This window comes from Mastomys coucha, unplaced genomic scaffold, assembly GCF_008632895.1.
Source record: "Mastomys coucha isolate ucsf_1 unplaced genomic scaffold, UCSF_Mcou_1 pScaffold5, whole genome shotgun sequence".
Lineage (NCBI taxonomy): Eukaryota > Metazoa > Chordata > Mammalia > Rodentia > Muridae > Mastomys > Mastomys coucha.
This window is the reverse complement of record NW_022196911.1, coordinates 66,092,014-66,115,020: the sequence shown is the minus strand read 5'-3', so window position 1 is coordinate 66,115,020 and position 23,007 is coordinate 66,092,014. Positions and strand designations below refer to the sequence as shown.

Genomic DNA, 23,007 nt, shown 5'->3' with positions numbered 1-23,007 from the left:
TTTTTTTTTTTCTTATAAAAAGGTATTTTATTTTCTGTGTTTGGGAATTTTTCCTGCGTGTATGTCTGTGTATCCCATACATGCCCGATGTCCTTGGAGGAGAGATCAGATCCTTGAAACTGAAGTTACAGATGGTTATGAGCCACAACACAGTGCTGGGAATGGAACTTGGGAATCCTCTAACAGAGTAGTCATTGTTCTTAGCCACTGAGCCATGTCTCTAGCTCTTCAAAAATGATTTTTTTTCTTTAAATCCATGTATTATGCCACAGACCATGTGGGAAGACCAGCTTCTCCAGAAGTTTGTCAGGATAGAGTGCCTTTCCCCTTCTCCCTTCTCCCCCTCCCCCTGTCTCCCTTCGCCCTTCCTTCTCTTCCCTTCTCCCTTCTCCCCCTCCCCCGTCTCCCTTCTCCCTTCCTTCTCTTTCCTTCTCCCTTTCTTCCCCCCTTCTCCCTTCTCCCTTCACCTATCTCTCCCTGCCCCTTTTCCTCACTTTCTCCTCCCTTCTGTTTCCTTTTTTTTTCCCTAGCAAATAGATATATTTCCTAACTGTAGGCAGATAAATTTGCTAGGCAAGCAATAAGCTATGAGGACTGAGCGTGTATGAATAAAATTGAGTCCTATGATAAAATAAATCAGACTCAAGATTAATGTGCAGCTGTCCCAGCATGATAAGCTATCATGCTGAGACACACATGCAGCAGCACGACATTGTGGGTAACTGCCAGTCCAGTTATTGGCCGGAACACTGTGTTAACACGTGCAGGCATCACAGCTAGACCATAATGAATTTAAATATCAATGGAGATAGCCATTCATTATGCATAAGTACCCTCAACTTGTTAGTTCTACAGGATTTGCATTCTGATATGACATCCTTTTTTTTCCCCCAGACAGGGTTTCTCTGTCTGTTCTGTGTAGCCCTGGCTGTTCTGGAATTTGATCTATAGACCAGGCTAGTCTTGAACTCACAGAGATCCACTGACCTCTGCCTCCCAAGTGCTGGGATTAAAGGTGCGTGCCACCACTGCCCAGCCTGACACTGTTTTTAATGGAATGCCTACCACAATGTCATTATTTAGTGGGCCAGCAAGCCAGAATACAGAATAAGGATACAGTATTGATTACAGTATGTTTCCATACTTCAATGTAGCAGAATATAAACTTCCTCACAGGGTTTTCTATTGAAACATCATTTTATAGCCACACCTTTAATCACACACTGGAGAGGTAGAGTCAAGTCAATCTCTCTGAGTTCAAGGTCAACCTCATCTACATAGTGACTTCCAGGACATCAAAGAGTATGTAGAGAGACCCTGCCTCAACCCTCCACCAAAAATGTATAATTCTGTATATGAAACAAATGTCAGTACATTCATTTATGAGGACTTTGATTAACCCATTCACTTTAGTAAAATATTGCATGTGATCTTAAAGAGGCATGGGCTGGACATGTACTTAGAGGTAAAGTACTTGCCGTGAATAATTCTCAACACAAACAAACCCACAAAAAAACCACAAAGGAAACATCATCCAAAGCAAATACTTAAATATGTAACTATATTTTACATAAATATGTCTTCCTTAGCAAGAGATTTAATGGTCATAATGTATATTTAAACAGCAATAAGTAAGTATGAATTTACTGACGTCATTAGCCCCATATATAGTGTTAACATGTGGGCATATCCTACATACCCCATGATAAACATATTGATGAAGAAGCTATATCAGTCATAATAATAATTACAAATCTCCTGAAATCCTTTGCTTGCTCTCCACATCCCCACTGAAGCTCTCCATAGACTTCATGTTCTCATTTACCCTGGAAGCCCAAGCCCCTATTTATTATGTTTAATGTAAGTTTCAGTCAACTTAGGTTTCTCATCTCACACCCTATGCATATTAGACTCAAAATAATTTTTTTATATATCAACCCAGATATGGTGGCACTGGAGAAATGGAGGCAGGTGGATCTCTGTGAGTTTAAAGCCAGCCTAATCTATATAGAGAGTTCCAGAACAGCCAGGGCTGCATAGAGAGACACTGTCTCAAACAAAACCAAAAGTAACAAAGAAACAAAACTCATGTATCATAACATCTAGCCTTAATCATGACTGTGCCCTTCCAGGCCAGCAGCTTTTCCTCCAGGTGAAAGGTCCTCACTTCTAAGAGCTGAGATGGGGACACTCCCAGGAGTCACAGTGTCTAGACTTTCTGGCAAAATATTATTTAAGAGTCCTCAGCAAACTCTAGGAGCGGATATTTTAGTTTAAGAACATCAACACCACATTTTCGTAGCTATTAATAACGTAAGCATTACTGGTAAACGATGGCCCTTTCTTTTTACATAAAAATGAAAGTTATACATTGTATCCCTTTTGACAGGAGAACTGAAGATTGACTCCAAGAAAAGATGTGCTTAAGGCCCCGAGGCCCTCCCAGCATTAGACAGTGTGTGTTGGGGGGGAGATTTAGTCAGAAGGAGGTGTCCTACCTATCTTATCTTCAAGACATTAGAATAAAAGGATTTCCAGGTTTAGGGGTAGAGAGTTGACATTTTCTCCATTTTGTTTCAGTTTTACTCCAAACTGTAAATTATGCTTCTACAGGAAGACCTTCCATTTTTATTGACTTTTGCATAATATCTAAATAAAAAGCACAATACTTGGTATGCAAATGAAGCCTCAAGATAGCCAGCAGGCTGTGGTCCCCAGAGAACTTCTGTATATGAGCCATGGAGCTGTGACTTCCTGGAGGCCCATTGGTCGGTCAGTTCAGGAGCATCGTTGCTTGAAACTGAGAGAATGACCCCCAAGACCAGGGAGGATGCAGGGAGTCTGTGGAATTGCAGGACCCTTACAGAGCAAAAGCTCAATGTGACACAGAAATGTGGGGGAGTCCCGAGGCTGTCGAGGTAGGCAGGTGCTGGTTGGGATTGATCTTGGCCATGCCAGGCCGACTTTAGGGAGCTCATATTTCACTCTGTGTCACTGGCAAGGAACTATAGAAAAACAACAAGGGGTCACCAGCAGTGAGCCAAAGAGCTAAAACAGGACAGCAAAATGGCCCTTTGCACAGGTGTCTAAAACCCTGGCAGGTACACCAGAAGTGGAGATACAAGGTACAGGATGTGAAGGCTGGGGAAGGAGGTGAAATGTGGAGGCTGAGCTTGCCAGCCTTTCACAGAAATGGAGGACCACAGAATGAGCAGACAGTGGACGCTTTCTGTAGCCCCGCCCTGTCCACACTCAATTTTAAGTCTTCACACAGCCATTCCCAGCACATATGGCAGCAGGGTGGTCAGGTGGGAATATGGACATCCTGACCATCATCAGTGACGGACAGACAGGCAACTAGAGAGGAATCAGGCAAGAACTGCTCACAGCAACAGGCTTGATGTGTGCTTAGCTCCCTGTGCCTTTGAAATCAGCTCAAACCCTCATCCAATGCCCTGCTTTCCAAAAACCCTTTCTAGTAAACCTGTGGATTAATTTAAGATTAATTTCCTCCTGGTCAGCGAAGGCTCACAGCTTCTGTGGTTCAGACTGCACTGCACTGATTCATGAACCAAACCCCTTTCCTGGTTCCCACACCACCAAAACAAACCTGCTCAAGAAAGCATTGGTAGATGCGGAGACCTTACCAAGGCTTGGGCAGGAGACAATCAGAGGAGTGCACAGTGCATATGTGAGCAACTACAGACTGAATGCAGTACAGCCATCTTTGCTGCTGCATCCCTGACCGTTTTCTGCTGGTGGCTTCCTCAGGCTCTGGACCAGCCTCTCTGGCTTGTGCCTGTCCCTGTTCTCATAGTTGTCCTCCCAGGTTCCCATCCTAGATCTCCCCCTTTTATGACCCAGAGGAGAACACTCGAGCTCCGACCAGCCGCTCAGCTAATGGATGGGTATTCTGCACCTCCCCAGTGAAGGGAAGCCGTCCTTCCGGAAGTTAACTGCAATTGTAAATAGAGAACGTTTTGGGTTTGCTCTTGATAATGCTGGCGTCTGGTAATCCTCAGAGCTCTTTCACATGTGTCCTCTCTTGGAAAAGTTTCAGAACCTTTATGGAAGCCTTATGGATCTAGCTCCAGATACAGAACACCAGCAAGCTGAGGGAAAACAGCTCATTCCCTGGGCACCCAGCTCGAGGCCTTGGAGTGCTTCACAGTTCTGTAAATGTGTGTGACTTTCCAGTGCAATCTATCTTCCTCCCCAGTGCCCCCCCATCCTGCCTTTGTCTCTCTTCTTTCTTTCCTGTCTGTCTTTCTTTTTGTCTGCTTTTCCCTTTCATTTTCTCTCTCTTTCTTCCTTTCATTTATACGGGCCCTGGCTGGCCTGGAACTTGCTATGTAGTTAGTCTGAGCTGACCTGGAGCTCACAGAGATCCACCTGCCTCTGCCTCCCAAGTGCTGGAGATTAAAGTCATGAGTCACCAGTCTCAGGAATTCATGATAAAGAATAAAGTATTGTCACTGGCTCCCCAGAAATGCTTTCTAAAGAGGAGCACATTGAGGCTGGGGTAGCCATTGCCCTTCTTTGCTTTCTTACCTTGCTCAACCATCCTTATCCTATGGAATGTCCTTCCCACATAGAATTGCATCAGGCTCATTGAGGTTCCTTAAAATGTCTCAGGCAACCTGAGGAATGCAGGACATCCAGGGGTAGCTAGAATGTCCCTCCCCAATGCTTGCAATGGCCTCTGCTTCTCAACTTACTTCCGCCCCCAGTGGTGGATGGCAGATGAAAGGCAGGGGTCTCACCTGATGTCATATGTCCTAAAGAGGTGGCTTGGGAATAATACTACACAGGACAGGAATTTGAGGCCCTCACTCAAAACTCTGTATTATATGAACAGTATATGAATGTGACGGCTCACTGCAGAAAAGTCAAAACAGGATGTTGGTAGGAAAGAGATCAGCTTCATTCAAGGAGTGGTGCCTGAGAAGGAGCATGCTCATGTCCCCAATGCTTCCTCCCAGAGAGAAGTTAGGTACATGAAAAGAAGGAAGTGTCAGGAGCAGCGGGCAGGAAGGCTACTGCTGGGTGAGTTTTCATCATTCAGAGCACCTGCTTCCTTTCTTATTTTTCCCTGGCTACAATGTAGCAGCCTCTTAGAGCTGGCTAGTTTCTATCTGTAGACAGCTATATCTGTTTTCTACATGTCAAGCCTTGTAGTACTTGACTCACTTTATGTTAGCTATTGGACAGAAGGAAAAAAATAAGAATTATTACATATTCTGGTGTAACCCAAGATCAGCACATGTTCTGGGTTCTGTAAATCTAAATAAAGATTATTAGCGATTATCTTCTCTTTTATTTGAGGTGCTGGGAATCAATCTCTGAGCATTTGCGTAAGAGGCAAGCAATCTACCATGAAGCCACATCCTCAGCGCCAGTTATTGTCTTACTCATTTAGGGGTAGTTTATGTTTAGAATTTAGTGTTCAGCTAAGGGAAGAGAACTAACCTTGCAAAAGAAAAAGGGGGAGAAAATACAAAGGGCATTTCACAAAGGCATGGCCACTGTTACACTCCTGGGCTGCATGGCCATAGGGATGTCTACCCACAGTGGAGAAAAGGGCGGTCAAATCTTTTGCTCATCTATACATCCACAGACACACATGCCGTATCTGCTGTGGCCCTGTGACCTAGCCACCAGGAGCATGGTAGTAAGAGAGGACCCAGGGCCCTGCCGGCATGGTACTTACACACCAGCATGAGGGGGACAATGACCAAAGGAACACACAGTAGACAGGAAAGAGATGCCAGCATGGTATGGGTGGGGAAAGACGAGTGTCATCTGTACTTCACAGAGTAACCCAGGTCTGAGGTACCCCTTCCTGTAGCTGAGGGGCACTGATGGGGCTCGGAGAGGAGAGAAAGAAAGCCCCCACAGAAGTGGGTGCTGCAGGGAGATGTAGGGTAGGAAAGGAGGGCTGGAAAGAGGCAGACGACCCTGTGGCTCACTCGGGAGCCTGCCTGCCTCCTGCCCTGGCCTATCCCGTACCCAGATTATTGACTCTGCTTCCTACTTTAGAGAAAATGGACGTTTTTGGTGTCATCTGCCATCTTCCTGTCCCTACGTCCTTCTTTCCTCCAGCTCCATTCAGCACCCCTCCTCTCTCCTGATCATGGTTCCATTTTGAAAGCTCAACTGGAGATAGCGTCTCCCGGCTCTGCTCTGACTCTTCTTCCTTCTCTCTCCTCCATTCCTATGTTTCATTTTTCTCCTCCCTTCTGGAACCTTCCCAGTCTGCAACAGGCTGAAGTTCCTCACATTATAAAACAAACAACTTTGGGCCCTGGATCCTTCCCTTCTTGAAATTCAGGGTTTCCTTTTCCGTGAAGACACCCTTCCCCTTCCTTATTCCTGTGGCAAACCCTCCTCCCCTCCTCCCAAGTTCTTCTTCCTCTTCCTTTCCATCCTGGCTTCCACACCCCATCCACCTCCCCAGAGTTACAGATCTACGGAATCTGTAAATCTCTGAGACTCTCCAGGATGACTGGGGAGAAAGGGAAGAGCGTTGGAGAGTTCTGAACGCTTGAGCAGTAAGTGTTTTGAGTTAGGGAGAAGACACCAAGTAGGGAGGACACAGGGGGCTTCAAGTTCCAGGAACTGCATTTCTGCACCCTCACCACATCATCTACAACTGTCCTCCAAGGGCCTCACAGAGCCGAGTCCTGGAAAGAAAACCCGAGGCACCAGGGAGTTAAGTTTTTCTTCCTCAATGTGGAGACAAGTGAGTTTAAATGAAGAAGTAGGAAAAAGGTCAGCACGGAGCCTTGCTGGTGAGAAGGAACTTGTTCCTTGGTGGTAGCCTCCCCGGGGCCATGACAAGCACAAGGGAAGGTATTTGGGTTCGAGGAATCTTTTCAGTGCCTTTTATCCCACCCAGCTCCTGCTGCCACCATCCATGACTGCTCCAAGGAATAGGCACACGGTCTCACCAGCACCAATTAGGAGTCCTACAGACCAGTCAAGTGTGGGGCTCCTCACTCAGACCAGAGATCGTTCTAGATGGCTTGTTAAAAATGCTGATTCAGGCCAGGTGGGGGTGGCACACATCTTTAATCCCAGCACTTGGGAGGCCGAAGCAGGCGGATTTCTGAGTTTGAGGTGAGTCTGGTCTATAGAGTGAGTTCCTGGACAGCCAGGGCAACACAGAGAAATCCTGTCTCGAAAAACAAAACAAAACAAACAAACAAAATGCTGATTCAGATTCTCATAGCAGACCCACAAGAGTTGGAAGTTACACTTTGAAGCAGAGTAGGTGCACAAGACCTTGTACTTCAGTGTATCTTGTTACCCAGGAAATGGAATGGTTTTTGAGATGCTCAGGCACAATGGTCAAAAGTTAAGGCCCTAGAGTCAGGCAAACTTTGGCTTCTGATTTTTTTTTTTTCCAACAATTTGCTCTACAATCTTGTTAAGCTCTCCCAGGCCTCTACTTTCTAACCTGTAAAGTAGGATGATAATGATGACTGTTCAGCTTACAGAGCTATAGTGGGGATTAAGTAATCTGGGATATATAGAGTAATTAACTCATGGAAAGTCAGCTTGCAGTACATATTGCTGTTTTGTTGCTCTTCATGTTTGTTTATTTGTTTGTTTGAGACAAGCCTCACTATGTAGAGACTTGATATTCAAAGCAGGCTGGTCTTGAACTCAAAGAGCCCACCTACCTCTGTCCCCTGAGAGCTAGGAAGAAAGGCAAGTGCCCCCTGCCTGGGTACGTATGGGTATTCTAAGTATTTTTTTTCATACTGAGGTTCCCTTTATGAGCCACAAGCTACACAGAGACACTGAAGTCTTCCGAACATTGGAAAGTTTTGAGCATGGTTCTGCTTTCGGTTCTGGTATGAAGAGAAGGAATTTGTGGGTTTCATGTCAAGGTGGCAGAATAAGCAGACTCTGGTGCCTGAGCTGGAGTCTCAGGTTGCCAGTTAGCACGGTTCTTAACCTATCCAAGTTCTGCTTCCTCTTCTGAGAAACAGAAATGCGATCATCCCTCCACAGTCGGGTTCTACATCTGTGGATTCAGCCAACAGAGGATGGAAAGTACTCCAAAACACCACGTGCCTCTCCACTGGTCCTGTGTACTCTTTTCTCCCCTTGTCATTGTTCCCTCAGCGACACACTGTAGCAACTACCTATCCAGCACTTACTACATAAGAGTAAGCAACAGGTGATCTCAAGTGTGGAGACGAATGTGCATAGGCTTATACAAAGACATATTTACTCGTACACTGTTTTACGTAAGTGACTCACACACCTGTGAATTTAGGTCAAAATTAGACCACAGGGTCTGACAGTTCTGCTGTCCCAGCCTAAGCTCATTCTAGGACCCGTGTTGGCTCTGAGGGCCCTGCCTTATCCCAAGCACGAGTTATGCCTTGAGAATCCCTCCTGCCTCTTAATAACAAAGATTATTCCTGTGTGGCATCCCAAGTCTGCCTTGTAGCAAGACAGGAAGTCCCTGCTGCTGCATGACCAAAGTGGGGATGCCGGACACCATGTGACTGACTTCGGATCAAAGGTGATGGAATCATCACACTGTTTTCCTCTCTTTCTCGAACTATCACACACAAAAAAAAAAAGGCAAAATATTTTTTAAATATAATATAAGCCCATGGATCTGATTTAATCAGAGTGCCCTTTCATTGAGGAATAAGCACGGAGTCATTTGTATCAGAGCCCTTTCCTTCCTCAAAACCTCCATATCGAATCCCCAGAGCTTGGATTATGTCAGAGTTCATAGAAAATGGGAATCAAGGCTTCGAATCAGCTGACTGAGATGAGGAAACTCTCCTGGCTCAGCGGATGGACTCAGTGTAACCTAGAGAGTCTTTACACACTGGGAAGAACGTCAGCAGAGGTCGATCAGAGGCGGAGATGACAACAGAAGAATGGTCAGAGCCGTGTAACAGGCCTGGCTTTGAAGACAGGAAATGGTCCCAAGCCAAGGACTGTGAGTGACTTCTCAAAGCCGAAGACGTAAGAAAGGGGATTCTCCCCTACCTTATCTAAAAGGGTATTGCCTTAAGGCCCACAAACCTTTGGTTTTAAGACTTATAAGTGAGATATTCGTGAACTTCTGACCTCCAGAATTATAAGATGACTTTTTAAAATTTTATTTTATGTGTGTGATGGTTTGCCAGCGCTTATATATGTGCATCATGTGTTTGCAGTACCTGCAGAGACAAGAAGGCATTGCATTCCCTGGTACTGGAGCTGGCCATGTGGATGCTAGAAACGGAACCCAGGTCCTCTGGAAGAACAGCCAATGCTCTTAACCAGCCCTAACATAACATCTTTTAAAGATACATAGCTTTATTATGTTGGCTGACCTGGCCCCAGACTCCTGGGTTCGAGACATCCTCTTGACCCAGCCTTTTAAACAGCCGTCTCTTGAGAAGTCTGTTGTCCTCTGTAGCCCTCTGAGAGTTGTGGCTGATCTCAGCATCCTGTCAGGAAGGCATTTGCTTGCGCCATGCTCTGGTGGCTTCCTGCAATCCTGCAACCTACAGTCTTATCTACCAGCTTGGCCACAGGCCTGGGGCCAGAGTAAGATTCAGTTTCCATATCCTTCCAGGGCCCGTAGTTGACCATGCACTCCCCACACCTCTCCCCTGAATACCTCTCCTGTCAGGAAGCACCTTAACCATTGAATTAGCTTGGTGGTCTTAGGTGACATCACACTGGAAATGGAATGTGATTCTCTTGGGTCCCTCTCTTGGCTTCACTCTCAGAAAGACAAGCTAGTCTATTCTTTTGAAAAAGCACCTCTCAGCAGTCCATGGAGAAGGGGGTGACTTCAGGGCATTCTTCATGGTGGGCACTGAACAGGGGGACTGCCATTGAAATGGCTCAGTTTTTAAAGAACACCAGCTGCTCTTCCAGAGGATCAGGGTTTGATTCCCAGTGCCCACGTGGTTGCACACAACTGTCCAAAACTCCAGCTCTAAGGGATCTGTCACTCTCTTCTGGCTCCATAGACACCAGGAATGCATGTGGTACACGGACACACATGTAGTCATAACACTCATACATATAGAATAGTTGTTTATTAAAAAAAGAATTCCACCACTTCACAATACTGTGTCATGATTGCCAAGCCTCAGAATGAGCTCTAGTGGAACATGCCATATTCAAATCATAGCACCCAGCAAGGCACTTGGCCCAGCCTCACCCTCAAAACAAACAAACAACAACAACAAAAACTCTCAAAATTCTCTCTCCACAGGCATAGAAAGTCTATCTTATCTTTGTGATATAAAGAACTGCAGCTGGGGATTGCCTTCAACCGTACACCTCCCCTCTGCTGAGTCTTGGCAGTGGGAGCAAGCCGTGGTTGCGGCTTATCTCTGGAGGGTCTAGTGGGTTACGTGGCTCATAAAGAAACCTCTCAGAGCCTTCGGAAGTCCTTGGCAGCATCGGTCCCATGTTACAGATGGGACACAGATGATGGTAAGCGACTTGCCTGAGGTTAGCTAAGGCATTGCCTTTAAGGTCTGATTGTCTGGTGTCCAAGTACGTGTGTCAGGAAGCACAGTGGATGACAGCTCCAGTCTGCAAGCTTCCCACTCTCGCCTCACGCCTCCGCCTCTATTCTTCCTAGGCTTCCACAGCAATGAGTTGGTGGAGGAACAATTTCTGGATCATCTTAGCTGTGGCCATCATCTTCATCTCCTTGGTCCTGGGTCTCATCCTGTATTGTGCCTGCAGATGGCAGCTTAGACAAGGTGATGATGGCCATCTTACCTGGCAGGGGTGGGGCAGGTGATGTCAGTGCTGCAAAACTCAGGATAAGCCTGGCCTGTATGGGCTTAGGAGGAGCATCATGTGCCTTGGGTGTGAGTTCTAACCTTGCTTCAAACCTCTGTTCCTGGGCCTTGGTTTCTCAGGGACATAGCAAAAGGGAGGAGATAAATTCCAAAGTCAGAGGATTTGGGTGAAAACAAGTGATGGATCACTGGAGCCCTGTGTCTTCCGGGTCCAGATATTATCCTTTCCTGTGCCTCTCAAAAGGGAGCAGACAGAAGTCTGTAGAAAGTCAACTGTCTTGAGCATTAAAGTACAGATCAGTTGCTAAGTGAAGTCTCTCTGGTCTCTTTGATGACGATTCTTCGAGGCTCCAGTCCCAGAACATGCTACAGGCAGGACAAACTGAAGGTTAAAGGTTTTATGGATGGGTTGGTGCCCCAGTCCCTCCACTTGGGCCTGGTTACAGAAGATGGCCAGTTTAGGCTCCATGTCCCCCATTACTAGGAGTCGTTGCTAGAGTTACTCTAGTAGATTCCCTGGGATTTAAGTACCACAGCCAAACACTAGGCAGAGCTCAGGGAGTCCTGAAGAGGAGGGGAGTCAGGGAAAGCAGAGGGCTCAGGGACACACCGCAAGAACATGAGAACATGGTACACAGAATCAATCGATCAGGACTCATGGGGATTCACAGAGGTTGTGGAGCCTATAGGGGATCTGCATGCATGTATGTTATGGCTGAGAAGCTTGCTAGTCTTGTGGGAACCCTAATAGTAGGAGCATGTATTGTCCTCAACTCCTCAACTCTTTTTTGTTGTTGTTGTTGTTGTTGTTGTTGTTGTTTTTTTTTTTTTTGAGACGGGTTTTTCTGTGTAGCCCTGGCTGTCCTGGAACTCACTCTGTAGACCAGGCTGGCCTGGAACTCAGAAATCTGCCTGCCTCTGCCTCCCAAGTACTGGGATTAAAGGAGTATGCCACCATTGCCTGGCTGTCTTTTTTTTTAAGTAATTAATTTTTAATAAAAGAGGAGGATTTACTCAAAACTCCATTACTTTATTTTATATATAAAATGCATACATATACATATGTATTTTTATATTTATTATGTTTTTTTAAAAAAAAATTTTTTTTGAGACAGGATTTCTCCATGTAGCCTTGGCTATCCTGAAATTCACTATATAGACAGATCTGGCTTTGAGGTTGGAGATCTGCCTGCCTCTGCCTCCCAAGTGCTGGGATTAAAGGTGTGTGCCACCATGCCTGGCTGCTTCTGCTGCTGCTGCTTCTTCTTCTTCTTCTTCCTCTTCTTCTTCTCCTCCTCCTTTTTTTAATATATAATTTTTAGAAAGTATGTTCTGGGCTCATATACTTCTCTATCCATTGGCTGTCTTTTAAGGTTTTTTGTTGTTGTTGTTGTTGTTTGTTTTTTTGGTTTTTTTGAGACAGGTTTTCTCTGTATAGCCCTGGCTGTCCTGGAACTCACTCTGTAGACCAGGTTGGCCTCGAACTCAGAAATCTGCCTGCCTCTGCCTCCCAAGTGCTGGGACTAAAGGCATGCGCCACCACCGCCCATCATCTTCTAAGGTTTTTTCCATTTATTTGTTTGTTTGTTTATTGCTGTTGCTGGCCCAGGGTTGCCTCCCAAGTTCTGTGGCTTCGGGGCCTGCTCTGTTTACTTGCAAGCTAGGTGTTCCAAGCCTCTTATCTCTCGGCAATTCCCCTCCTAATATCCTGGATTTGATTATTTTCCAAGGACTTCTAAATTCTGAAGTCACAACTTCCATTAAAGTGCCCTAATGAATATGGTTTCCCTCCCTTAGGCAGGAACTGGGAAATTGCCAAGCCCTCAACACAGGATGGAAGAAATGAGGAAAAGATGTACGAGTAAGTCGGGGCAGGGGAGACCCCTGCAGTTTAACTCAGAATCAATTGTCCAGTGGCCCCAAGGCTCTTCTGTTACTGTTCTTTTGTGGCTGCAATGACTCCTTCCCTATGAAGTTGGTGAGATGGATCTGCCAACATTCTCCATCTATGTGAGGCAGAAGGTCCAGGGCACTGTGGGTGCAGGCCACCTCTGGCACCCTGTTATGGGCTCCCTGGTCATATTTATTTTGACAGAGGTTACTGTGTAGGCTCTGTGTCCCAGGCTCAGTCATACCTCTTTTCTTTAAGCAGGTTACACATCTGAAAAACGTGGCATAAAAGTATAGCATTTGCTTCCCCCCTTTAAAGATTTCTTTTTATTTTATATGTGTGAGAGCTTTGCCTCTGTGCATGTCTGTGCACCATGTTTGTGCCTGATACCCAAGAAGAAGGGCATCTAGATCTCCTGAAACTGGATATGCAGCTATAAGCCACCCTGTGAATGCTGGAAACCAATCCTGGGTCCTCTAGCCCCGAGCATTGGCTTTACATTTCGCCTTTTGTTATATGATTTTGTTTGCTTGAGACAGGATTCTATTATGTATCTCTGGATGGCCTGGAACTCACTAGGAAGACCAGGCTGGCCTCAAATGCACAGAGATCCATCTGCTTCGGCCTCCTGAGTGCTGGGAGGAGTGCACCACCATGCCCAGCACAGCTATAGTTTAATACAGCCAAAATGAGATAAAATCAGCATAGGAAAAAAGGCACATAAGGTGGAATCTAGGAGAAAGCAACCACAAGCCTCCAGCTGTCCTTCCCTGGTAATCCTGAGGACAGATCCCAGCAGCCATGTATGTCAACACACGTGAAGCATCACAGACCCAAGCATGTAGCTCATCACAGGCCCAAGCAGCTCAGCTGAGCCTTGGTACCCAGGGATAGTGATAGAGAATCCATCACTGACTTAAGCTACTCAGTCCCCAGCCCCTCCAGGAGTCAAATTGACATAACATGACTCAGGGTTTCAGATGAACAGAAGCAGGTGTGTCCCTTAAATGAGATCATGAGCATAGCCATCAGGAGTGGTCAAATTCCCAGATGTATAAACATAATAATAGTTAACAATGTGATATTCTAAAAGCTGAGAGGTGTTCACCCAGGATCAGAACCCAGTTAAGGGCCAGCCTTTGCCTATCTGCAAGGAAATCTACACTTTTCTAAATGGAACTTATTGGGGGTCAAAGAGACCAGCAAATATAACCTTTCCTTGTCCAATCTGATCCCACTGATGAGTAAGTCAATCAAGCATCACAGAGCCAGATGGCCGCGGCCTTGCTACAATGTGAAAACGCCTCACAGAAATGTGCTATTATGACATGTCTCAGTCAGGGTTTCTATTCCTGTGCAAAACGTTATGACCAAGAAACAAGCTGGGGAGGAAATGGTTTATTCAGCTTTCACTTACACATCACACATCGCCAAAGGAAGTCAGAACTGGAACAGAAGCAGGTCAGGAAGCAGGAGCTGATGCAGAGGCTGCGGAGGGATGTTACTTACTGGCTTGCTTCCCCTGGCTTGCTCAGCTTGCTTTCTTATAGAACCCAAGACTACCCAGCCCAGGGATGGCACCACCCACAAGGGGCCCTCCCACCCTTGATCACTGATTGAGAAAATGTCTTACAGCTGGATCTCATGGAGGCATTTCCTCAAGGGAGGCTCCTTTCTCTGTGACAACTCCAGCTTGTGTCAAGTTGACACACAAAACCAGCCAGTACACTACAGAATTTTTTTTTCAGGAAGCATACAGCTCAACAATTTGCTATGAACAGAACAGACATAGGTAACAGCTCAAGAGTAGATCTTGTTAACATCGTAGACACTTACTTCTAAGGCCTTCAGGCATGACACCTCCAAATCCCTACTAGACAGAAGGAATCAGCCAGGCATTTGATTGTTTTGTGCTTCACAGGAGTGGAATAGCACATGGTATTTTGCATTTTTCACCCATTTATTTTTCAGTACTAGGGCGTCAGTTCAATCCCAGGGCCTCACACAGAACATGCCAGGCTCCACTATTGAGCTGCAAGCCCAAGTCAGCATTATTTTTGTGAGATTCACTGAGTGTTCATTCCGCTTGCTGTAGCATTCCACTGTGGGAGTGGGCCATGGTAAATTTGTCCCTTCTACTGTGACTGGGCTTTTGACCAGTGTGATGGTGACTTCTATGGGAGGTCCTGTTACTGTAACAAACCTCTGAGACAATCAGTTTATAAAGAGAAGAGGTTTCTTTTGGCTCACAGTTGTGTTTCTAGTCCATGACTGTTTGATCCTGATGCTTTGGGTCTGTCCTGAGGCATCATGTACTGTAGAACAAAGTCAGGGACAAGAGGAGGATCGAAGAGAGGCAGAAGAGACTCAGGGCCCACAGTCCCCTTTGAACACATGCTTCCAGTCATTTAAAAACTTCCTATTAGGCTCCAACGCTTGAATTTTTCACCACTTTCCAACAGTGCTAAGCTGGCCTCTGGAGGCCATTTAGCATCTGTGACATGTTGTGAACGGCTCTGCTTCAAATAGCTGGACACATCTGTGGTAAATCCACAGTCGTGCTGCTGGTCATCAGGAGAGAGTACGTCTGCCTTCCAAATTGAAATACACCTGATCTACCACTTATTCCCACAAGAGGCTGTGCTCTGTGCTCTAATGACAATCCCTGCCCATTCTGTATGTGGGCTGGAGGAGATGGTTTCTTTAGGGTGACAGAAATGAAATGCAGACTCTAGAAAGGTATGGAAATGCTTCCAACTTGGAGGAATCTAGATTTGAATCTTCAAGCCGTCTACTTGCCTTGCTCTCGTATAAAGCAGCCGGCAGTAGGCTTGATCCAGACCAACCACTGACTCTCTTTCTCCCTCCCTCTCTCCCTCTGTGTCTTTGTGTCTGTCTGTCTGTCTGTCTGTCTGTCTGTCTGTCTGTCTGTCTGTGTCTGGGTGTCTCTGTCTCTGTCTCTCTGTCTCTCTCCCTCTGTCTCTCTGTCTCTGTCTCTGTCTCTCTCTCTCTCTGTCTCTATCTGTCTGTCTCTCTCTGTCTGTCTCTCTCTGTCTCTCTGTCTCTCTGTGTGTGTGTCCCTCCCTCATTTCCTTCCTCCCTCCCTAGGAATGTTCTTCATTCTTCATCAGGTCCGTTACCTCCTCTGCCACCCAGGGGTTCACCTTTTCCAGGAGACCTAGGTAAGTACAGTTTGCTGATAACAGTATCTATCATTCTGGGTGGGATAAAGGATCTATGAATGTATCTTTTTTAGTTTACTAACAAAATTCTGTAGGCTGGATGGCTTAAGCAGTGGGAAAATTACTTCCCCATAGTTGTGGAGGCTGGGAGTCTGAGATAAAGATGTTGGTTGGCTTGGTGTATGGAGAAGGCTCCTCTTGACTTGCAGATGGTGGCTTTTTAAAAATAAACTTGTCTAGGTGGGTCGGTACGTGTGTATGTGTGTGCGCGCTCGTGTTCATGTGTGTACATGTGTGTACATGTGCTCAAGAATGAATGTGCCTATGTCTTTGAAAGCTAGAGAGCAGCTCTCAGCTGCAATTCCTCAGGCACCATCCACCTGTTTGTTTGTTTGTTTGTTTTAATAATCTCTCATTGGCTGGAACTCACCAAGCAGATGAGGCAAGCTGGCCAGTGAGTCCCAGAGATCTGCCCTGTGCTGAGATTACAAACATGCACACAAACAACACATATGAACATAAGTAGACAGACAGACAGACAGACAGATAGATAATTGACCAACAGATAGATAGATAAACTGATAGATATATGATAGAAAGATGGATATAAAAGTGATGGATAGCCAGGCAGTGGTGGTGCATGCCTTTAATCCCAGTGCTTGGGAGACAGAGGCAGGCGGATTTCTGAGTTCGAGGCCAGCCTGGTCTACAGAGTGAGTTCCAGGACAGCCATGGCTACTCAGAGAAACCCTGTCTTGAAAAACAACAGATAAACAAACAAACAAAAAAAGTGATAGATAGGAAAAAAAAAGTGATAGATAGATGATAGATGTTTGACAGAGATAGAAAGAGAGACAGATACATGATAGATAGGTGACTGACAAATAGTTGATAGGTATCTAGATAGACAGACAGACAGACAGATATGGGTTCTGGGAGTCAAACTTGGATCCTCATACTTGTGAGATAAGTACTCTGCAGACTTTGTCTCTCCTCCCCCTTTTTTGAGACAGAATCTCATGTAGCCCAGGTTGGCCTTAAGCTCCCTTAGCAGCCAACGGCTATCTTGAACTCCTTACTCCTCCTCCCTTCATTTCCCAGGTGCTGTGATTAGAGGTGAGGCCCACCAGGCCTGAATGTTCCTTGGTTCCTGTGACTGGCCCCTGTTAGACACGATCTCATTGAACCCTCAGAGCTCTGTGAACCTGATGGTTGCTGCAGCTTACTCCTTTAACAGCTGACAACACTGAGGCCCAGAGAGATTATGTGATTTTACCCATGATCCAAGTTACCAAGTTAGTTAGTTAACTAACCACTGGAGGCCAAACATGAGCTCGTTTTTACAGGAAATAGAATGGCAGAGGCTTTCCAATTTTCTTAGAGATATATAAGATCATTGTGGAGGCAAATCTGATTCTCGTTATAGGTACAGCTAAGCTATTTATCACTGTATTAGCCCATTTTCTGTTACCATGACAAAATACTTGAGGCTGGGTAGTTTTTTTTTTTTTTTTTTTTTTTTTTTTTTTTTTTTTTTAAAGATTTATTTATTTATTATATGTAAGTACACTGTAGCTGTCTTCAGACGCACCAGAAGAGGGCGTCAGAACTCATTACGGGTGGTTGTGAGCCACCATGTGGTTGCTGGGATTTGAACTCATGACCTTCTGAAGAGCAGTCGGTGCTCTTACCCGCTGAGCCATCTCACCAGCCCTTGTTTTTTTTTTTTAAGAGTCTTATTTAGTTTGCAGTTTTGGTGGCTGAGTATCCAAACAGCATGGCACTGGAAATCTGCATCATGTGATAAATATGACATCATGGTAGAGCCCATGTGACAGCAGGAAATCACATCTTAGGGCTGGGTGGCAGAGCAAAGGGAGGACCCATACTGCTTCTAACCAGGCTCCAGCTCTTAAAGGTCCCTCCATCTTTTACCCTTATTCTAGTGTTGTGTTCATATGGGTTTGAGTCCAGAAGAGGGAACTAAATCCCCTGGGGAGCTGGAGTTTGAGCTGATTATGAACAGCCTAACGTGAGCAGCTACTACTCTAGTTCCTGCTACAGACCATTCTGCACTGAGTCTATCTTTGAACACTACCCCCACCCCCACCCCCATACATTTCCTTCCTTCTTAGCAGGCAGATTTGTATGTTAGCAATGCCAAACAATCCTGGGAGCAGCCTACGGTACGGTACGGGGAGGGGTGCACCAGCAGGTCCATCAGATCCTTGTGATCTGGGATCTGTGGGCATAACTGTGGTCACCTAGCAACTGGGTGTAGTCTGCTTCCTGGGTGTTTGCATCATGGTTCCCTTGAAGTGGGGTCTTTAGAGCAGAGGTATGGGAGACAAGAGATCTGCCCAACATTTGTCATTTGTGTACTTGGGGTAATCCTGAGACGTGTGTCATGTCTGTGACTGGTTCTCCTCTGTGAAATGGGGAACTGACTACCCAGGAAGTGGGAAGATCTGTAATGTGCTCAAAGCTCATGTTGAGCCACTTAGTCAAAAATACATCAATACAGAGTAGCCATGTATAGAAAACGACCTCTTTCTGTGCTTTAGCCCCACAGGAAGCTCCAAGACAACCATCAGCTTGGTACTCATCAGTGAAGAAAGTTAGAAACAAGAAAGTCTTTGCTATCTCAGGCTCCATGGAGCCAGAAAATGATTACGATGATGTTGAGATTCCGTCAACCAATGAAATCCAGCACTCTAAAACCACACCTTTTTGGCAAGCTGAAATGGGTTTACACAGCTCATTTTAGAATAATCTAGAATGGCTGGACTGTAACACAAGCACTTCCTAATCCCTAGAGGAAGCTGCCTCAGCCATGTGAAAACCATAGCAGAAGACAAGACATCTCAATGTTCCCGAGGCTCCAGACGTTCCTGTTGCTCTAGACGATCCTGTTGCTACAGATGCTCCTGATGTTTCTGACCCTGCAGAAGCTCTGCCCTGAGGCTCTGAGGGTGTAGCCTTGGCACCTCTGTGGAGGAAGTTTCCTTAGTGCGGACCACTGGGTCTGTGAGAATTGACTCATTTCTCAACATTCCCCTTTGTTCACTTGGTGAACGTAGCTGTAAGGCAGTGACTCTCAACCTTCCTAATGCTGGGGCCCTTCAATACAGTTCCTTATCTGTGGAGATCCCCAACCATAAAATTATTTTGTGGTTACTTCATAATTGTAATTTTGCTACTGTTGTAAATTGTAATGTAAATATCTGATACTCAGGATAGATGATATTCCACCCCTTAGGAGGCTGAGACCCATAGGTTGAGAGACACTGCTGGGGATCATAGTCTTGATATTTGATTGTGTGGAGCCTCCCAGCTCCCATCCCTATGCAGGCCATAGCTTAAGGATGTCCGTCTCCCTTCTCTCGGGCCCCACCCATCCTGAACCTCCTGGAAGCCATGACTTGTCATTATAGCTGAGGGTTCTTATGATGCGCAGGTCACCACACTCTGAGAGTCTGTAAGGTGAGAAACTGCTTTTTGTTCTTGTGAAGCCGCCCCACCCACTCACACCTCAACCCCCACTATTATAGAATGTGGACCAAACCCATTAAAGAGTCAAGTTCTGACACAGTATATTTCCTGTGTTTTTAGTACTATTTCTTTTTTTTTTTTTAAGATGTTATTATTATACGTAAGTACACTGTAGCTGTCTTCCGACACACCAGAAGAGGGTGTCAGATCTCATTACAGATGGTTGTGAGCCACCATGTGGTTGCTGGGATTTGAACTCAGGACCTCTGGAAGAGCAGTCAGTGCTCTTACCCACTGAGCCACCTCTCCAGCCCAGTACTATTTCTAATGATCAACAAAGGACATAAGTGACCTTCTGACTTCCGCCCTCAGCTGGCTTCTCTTTGGCAGTGGGTGTGCTGGCTGTGCCAGGAAAAGTGGGTTTCCCCAGGAAAAGTCCAGTCAGCACCCTCCAGCAGCAGTGCATTCAAGATGAGAGTTCAGGGCTTAATGTCCCTTCTGTAGCTTTCACTATTACATCTTTAGTGGTCATTCTTTACTTCTCCATCCTGTCTTTCCTGGGGTGTTGTTGTCTTCTATTTCCCTCTCAGCATTGCTGAGTGATGCTGCCAGTACCACAGAGCTCAGAGTCTCCTTTACTCTAGCAATTGCCCAACCACCACAGGCTCCAGTTGAACCCCCCTTTTTCCAGTTCCAGGCTGCAGAGCCTGCAGGACACCTCCATCTGAGTATCCCACAGGATCCTCAAGTTCAACATATTCTATGGAGAACTGATGACCCATCCCCACCACCACCCCAGGCTTCTTATGCTGGAGTACTTCCTCCCTTGCTGAGGGCAGAAATTAGGTCCTTTCTCGAATCCTTTATTGCCAGTGTTCCCACCTCCTGTTGACTGTGCCTCGATCAGATCCGCTCTGTCTCCGTCACTCTGAGGTCAGCCCATGGCCAGCACTTCCCAAAGAGAACTTTTAAGAACCAGTGTCCTGCCTCTGGCATCTCAGACTCCAAAACACTGATTGGCAGCCTGTGATTTTCTAAAGTGAGCAACCAAATACTTCCTCCCATTGCCTAAAGCTCATCTTTACCTATTAGACTCAGACAGAGGCCAAACTCTTTTGTTGTTGTTGTTGTTGTTGTTGGTTTGTTTGTTTGTTTTCGAGACAGGGTTTCTCTGTGTAGTCCTGGCTATCTTGGAACTCACTCTGTAGACCAGGCTGGCCTTGAACTCAGAAATCTGCCTGCCTCTGCCTCCCAAGTGCTGGGATTAAAGGTGTGTGCCACCACTACCTGGCTGAGGCCAAACTCTTAAACATGGCTTACAAGATTTGTCAGGATTTTGTTACTGGCTAACTTTTCTTTTCTTTTTTTTTAAGATTTTATTTCACTTTTATGTGTATGAGTACACTGTAGCTGTACAGATGACTGTGTTCAATCATGTGTGTGGCTGCTGTTGATCTCAGGACCTCTGCTCAGGCTCGCTCTGGCCCTGCTTGCTTCGGCCCGCTTGCTTAGGCTCGCTTAGGCCCGCTCGCTTCCGCGTAATTTTCTGCAGCTGTCGTCAGACACACCAGAAGAGGGCGTCTGATCTCATTGTGGGTGGTTGTGAGCCGCCATGTGGTTGCTGGGATCCGAACTCAGGACCTTCGGAAGAGCAGTCAGTGCTCTTACCCGCTGAGCCATCTCGCCAGCCCACTGGCTGACTTTTCACACACCACCTTCTCCCGGCAACCTCCACACTCCCCAGTGTTTTTCCTCTCCCTGAAAGGCTTTGCTGTGGTCTCTCTCATCCCTGCTGAATGCCATATTCCTCTCCCCCTTTGTCTCTTAGGCTCTGCGCTATCCTCACCGTCCCGATGTGGTGCTGGCCTTTGTAGGCGCTTCCCGTTCATAACTCTTGTATCTGGAATGATCCGCTCATGTGACTTTCCTTTCTCTTCTTCCTTGTTTTTCCTGTTCCTAGTGTGCTGAGGATGGTCAATAAGTATTGTGGATGATTGAATGAATGAATGAATGAATGAATGAATAATGAATAATGAATGAACTCGAGGCCCTATTTTCTGTTCTCCCTATTCTGGGAGCTTGTCATGATTTAAACATAAAGTGTACCCCCAGGCCCATGTGTTGATTATGGGTTACCCAGCTAGTTGGCTCTATTTTGGGAGGGTCTAGAAACGTTAGGAGGTGGCATCTAACAGGAGGAAGTAGGTAGCCAGGAGAGTGTTGTCAGGACTGAGCCTTGCCCTGGGGGTTCTCTTGTCTCTTTCTCTCTTTCCTTCTACTTCCTAGCTACCCCATGCTGAAGAAACTTCTCCCATGCGCTCACAGCGCCTCAGTGTTCTGCCTCACAACAGGCCCAGGAACACAAGCCAGCTTCTCCCATGCACTCACACCGCCTCAGTGTTCTGCCTCACAACAGGCCCAGGAACACAAGCCAGGCAGTCATAGACTGAACTCACAGGAGCCACAAGCCAAAATAGACCCTTTACCCGGTCCTTTCAAGTGTCTGGGCCCCAGCGATGTGAGTACTAGGCTCCTTAGCGGGGAGCCTGTTAGGCTAATTTCTATTTTCCCAGTGTCCAGAATAAGCCTCGGCACACAGAAGGCACTTAATGAATATATTTTTGAATGCCAAACACACAGGGAAATAAAACGGAAAGACCCCTGAGGGAGACCCCCACTCAAATCTCGGGAGGACGTGCACCCAAGGAATCACGAGAGACCATCTTGATGTAATTACAAGAGGTAGTTTTTAATTTCGGGGCGCTCCGGGCCAGCACCACACCTATCTCATGCAGAAGATAGTGGAGCTGACCACGAGGCTCGAAAGTTAGGGGTTTATATAGGGAAAAGGTCTGGGGAATCAAAGGAATCAGTGTGGCCATACATGATTGGCTAGTTCAAATATTAACTATTATGTGCAGAACAGAGTGGAAAATTCTTAAAGTTGGTGTTAATCTGAGTCAACAAAGCATCTGACCTTAAATCATATCTAAGAGGATCCACTACCCAGTGTCTGCCCAGACATGTCCTTGCATGCTTTCTCTTCTATATCTTTTTGGCCTGTTAGTTCCCAGAATGTCTTAACAGCTTATTTTTGCCCAGGCTTATTTGGACATATTCAACCTTGGTCCACTGTATTTTTCTCAAACCTGCAATTTTCTCATTAGCCAGCACAAGTTTTAAGTTTAACTCTTTCAAAATAACCAGTTTAATTGCCAGCAAAAAAAAAAAAGAGAGAGAGAATAAAAGTTTTGGGACATTTATAAATTTGCCAAGAATTGAGCTAGGTACATGCAATAAGACTGTGCTTTTGGGGGCTAGAAAGATGGCTCAGTGGTTAAGAGCTCTGGCTGCTTGCTCTTCCAGAGGTCCTGAGTTCAATTCCCACATGGTGGCTCACAACCATCTGATCTGATGCCTTCTTCAGGTGTGTCTGAAGACAGCTATAGTGTACTCATGTAAATGAAATAAATAAATCCTAAAAAAAAAGTCTGTGTTTTCTACTGCCAATCTGAATGACAAAATTAAACGTACCAAGGCCTCATAGGATCTTAGTGTATATTCCAGTCATGCAACAGAGCCCAAGCCAAGTGAGCAGCTACATAGACACTGATTTAGAAGAGTCCAGAAATAAGAAGGTAGGTTCCATCCTGAG

General features: G+C 45.9%; 1 protein-coding gene across 4 annotated transcripts in view; it reads left to right on the top strand.

The window, feature by feature from the left end:
* Nucleotides 1–19,454, top strand: part of Scimp (SLP adaptor and CSK interacting membrane protein) — a 20,135-nt gene extending 681 nt beyond the window's left edge. The window contains exons 1-5 of one of the 4 annotated variants that reach the window (XM_031351803.1): nt 4,942–5,046; nt 10,622–10,745; nt 12,585–12,648; nt 15,787–15,860; nt 18,425–19,454. In XM_031351803.1, coding sequence (XP_031207663.1) covers nt 10,634–10,745; nt 12,585–12,648; nt 15,787–15,860; nt 18,425–18,627 — 453 coding nt within the window. In that variant the 5' untranslated portion in view covers nt 4,942–5,046; nt 10,622–10,633 and the 3' untranslated portion in view covers nt 18,628–19,454. Of the gene's footprint in view, nt 1–4,941; nt 5,047–8,808; nt 8,998–10,403; nt 10,471–10,621; nt 10,746–12,584; nt 12,649–15,786; nt 15,861–18,424 lie in introns of those variants that run through there. The other 3 variants (XM_031351802.1, XM_031351800.1, XM_031351801.1) reach the window with 3 other exon arrangements.
* The last annotated feature ends 3,553 nt before the right edge of the window (nt 19,455–23,007 follow it).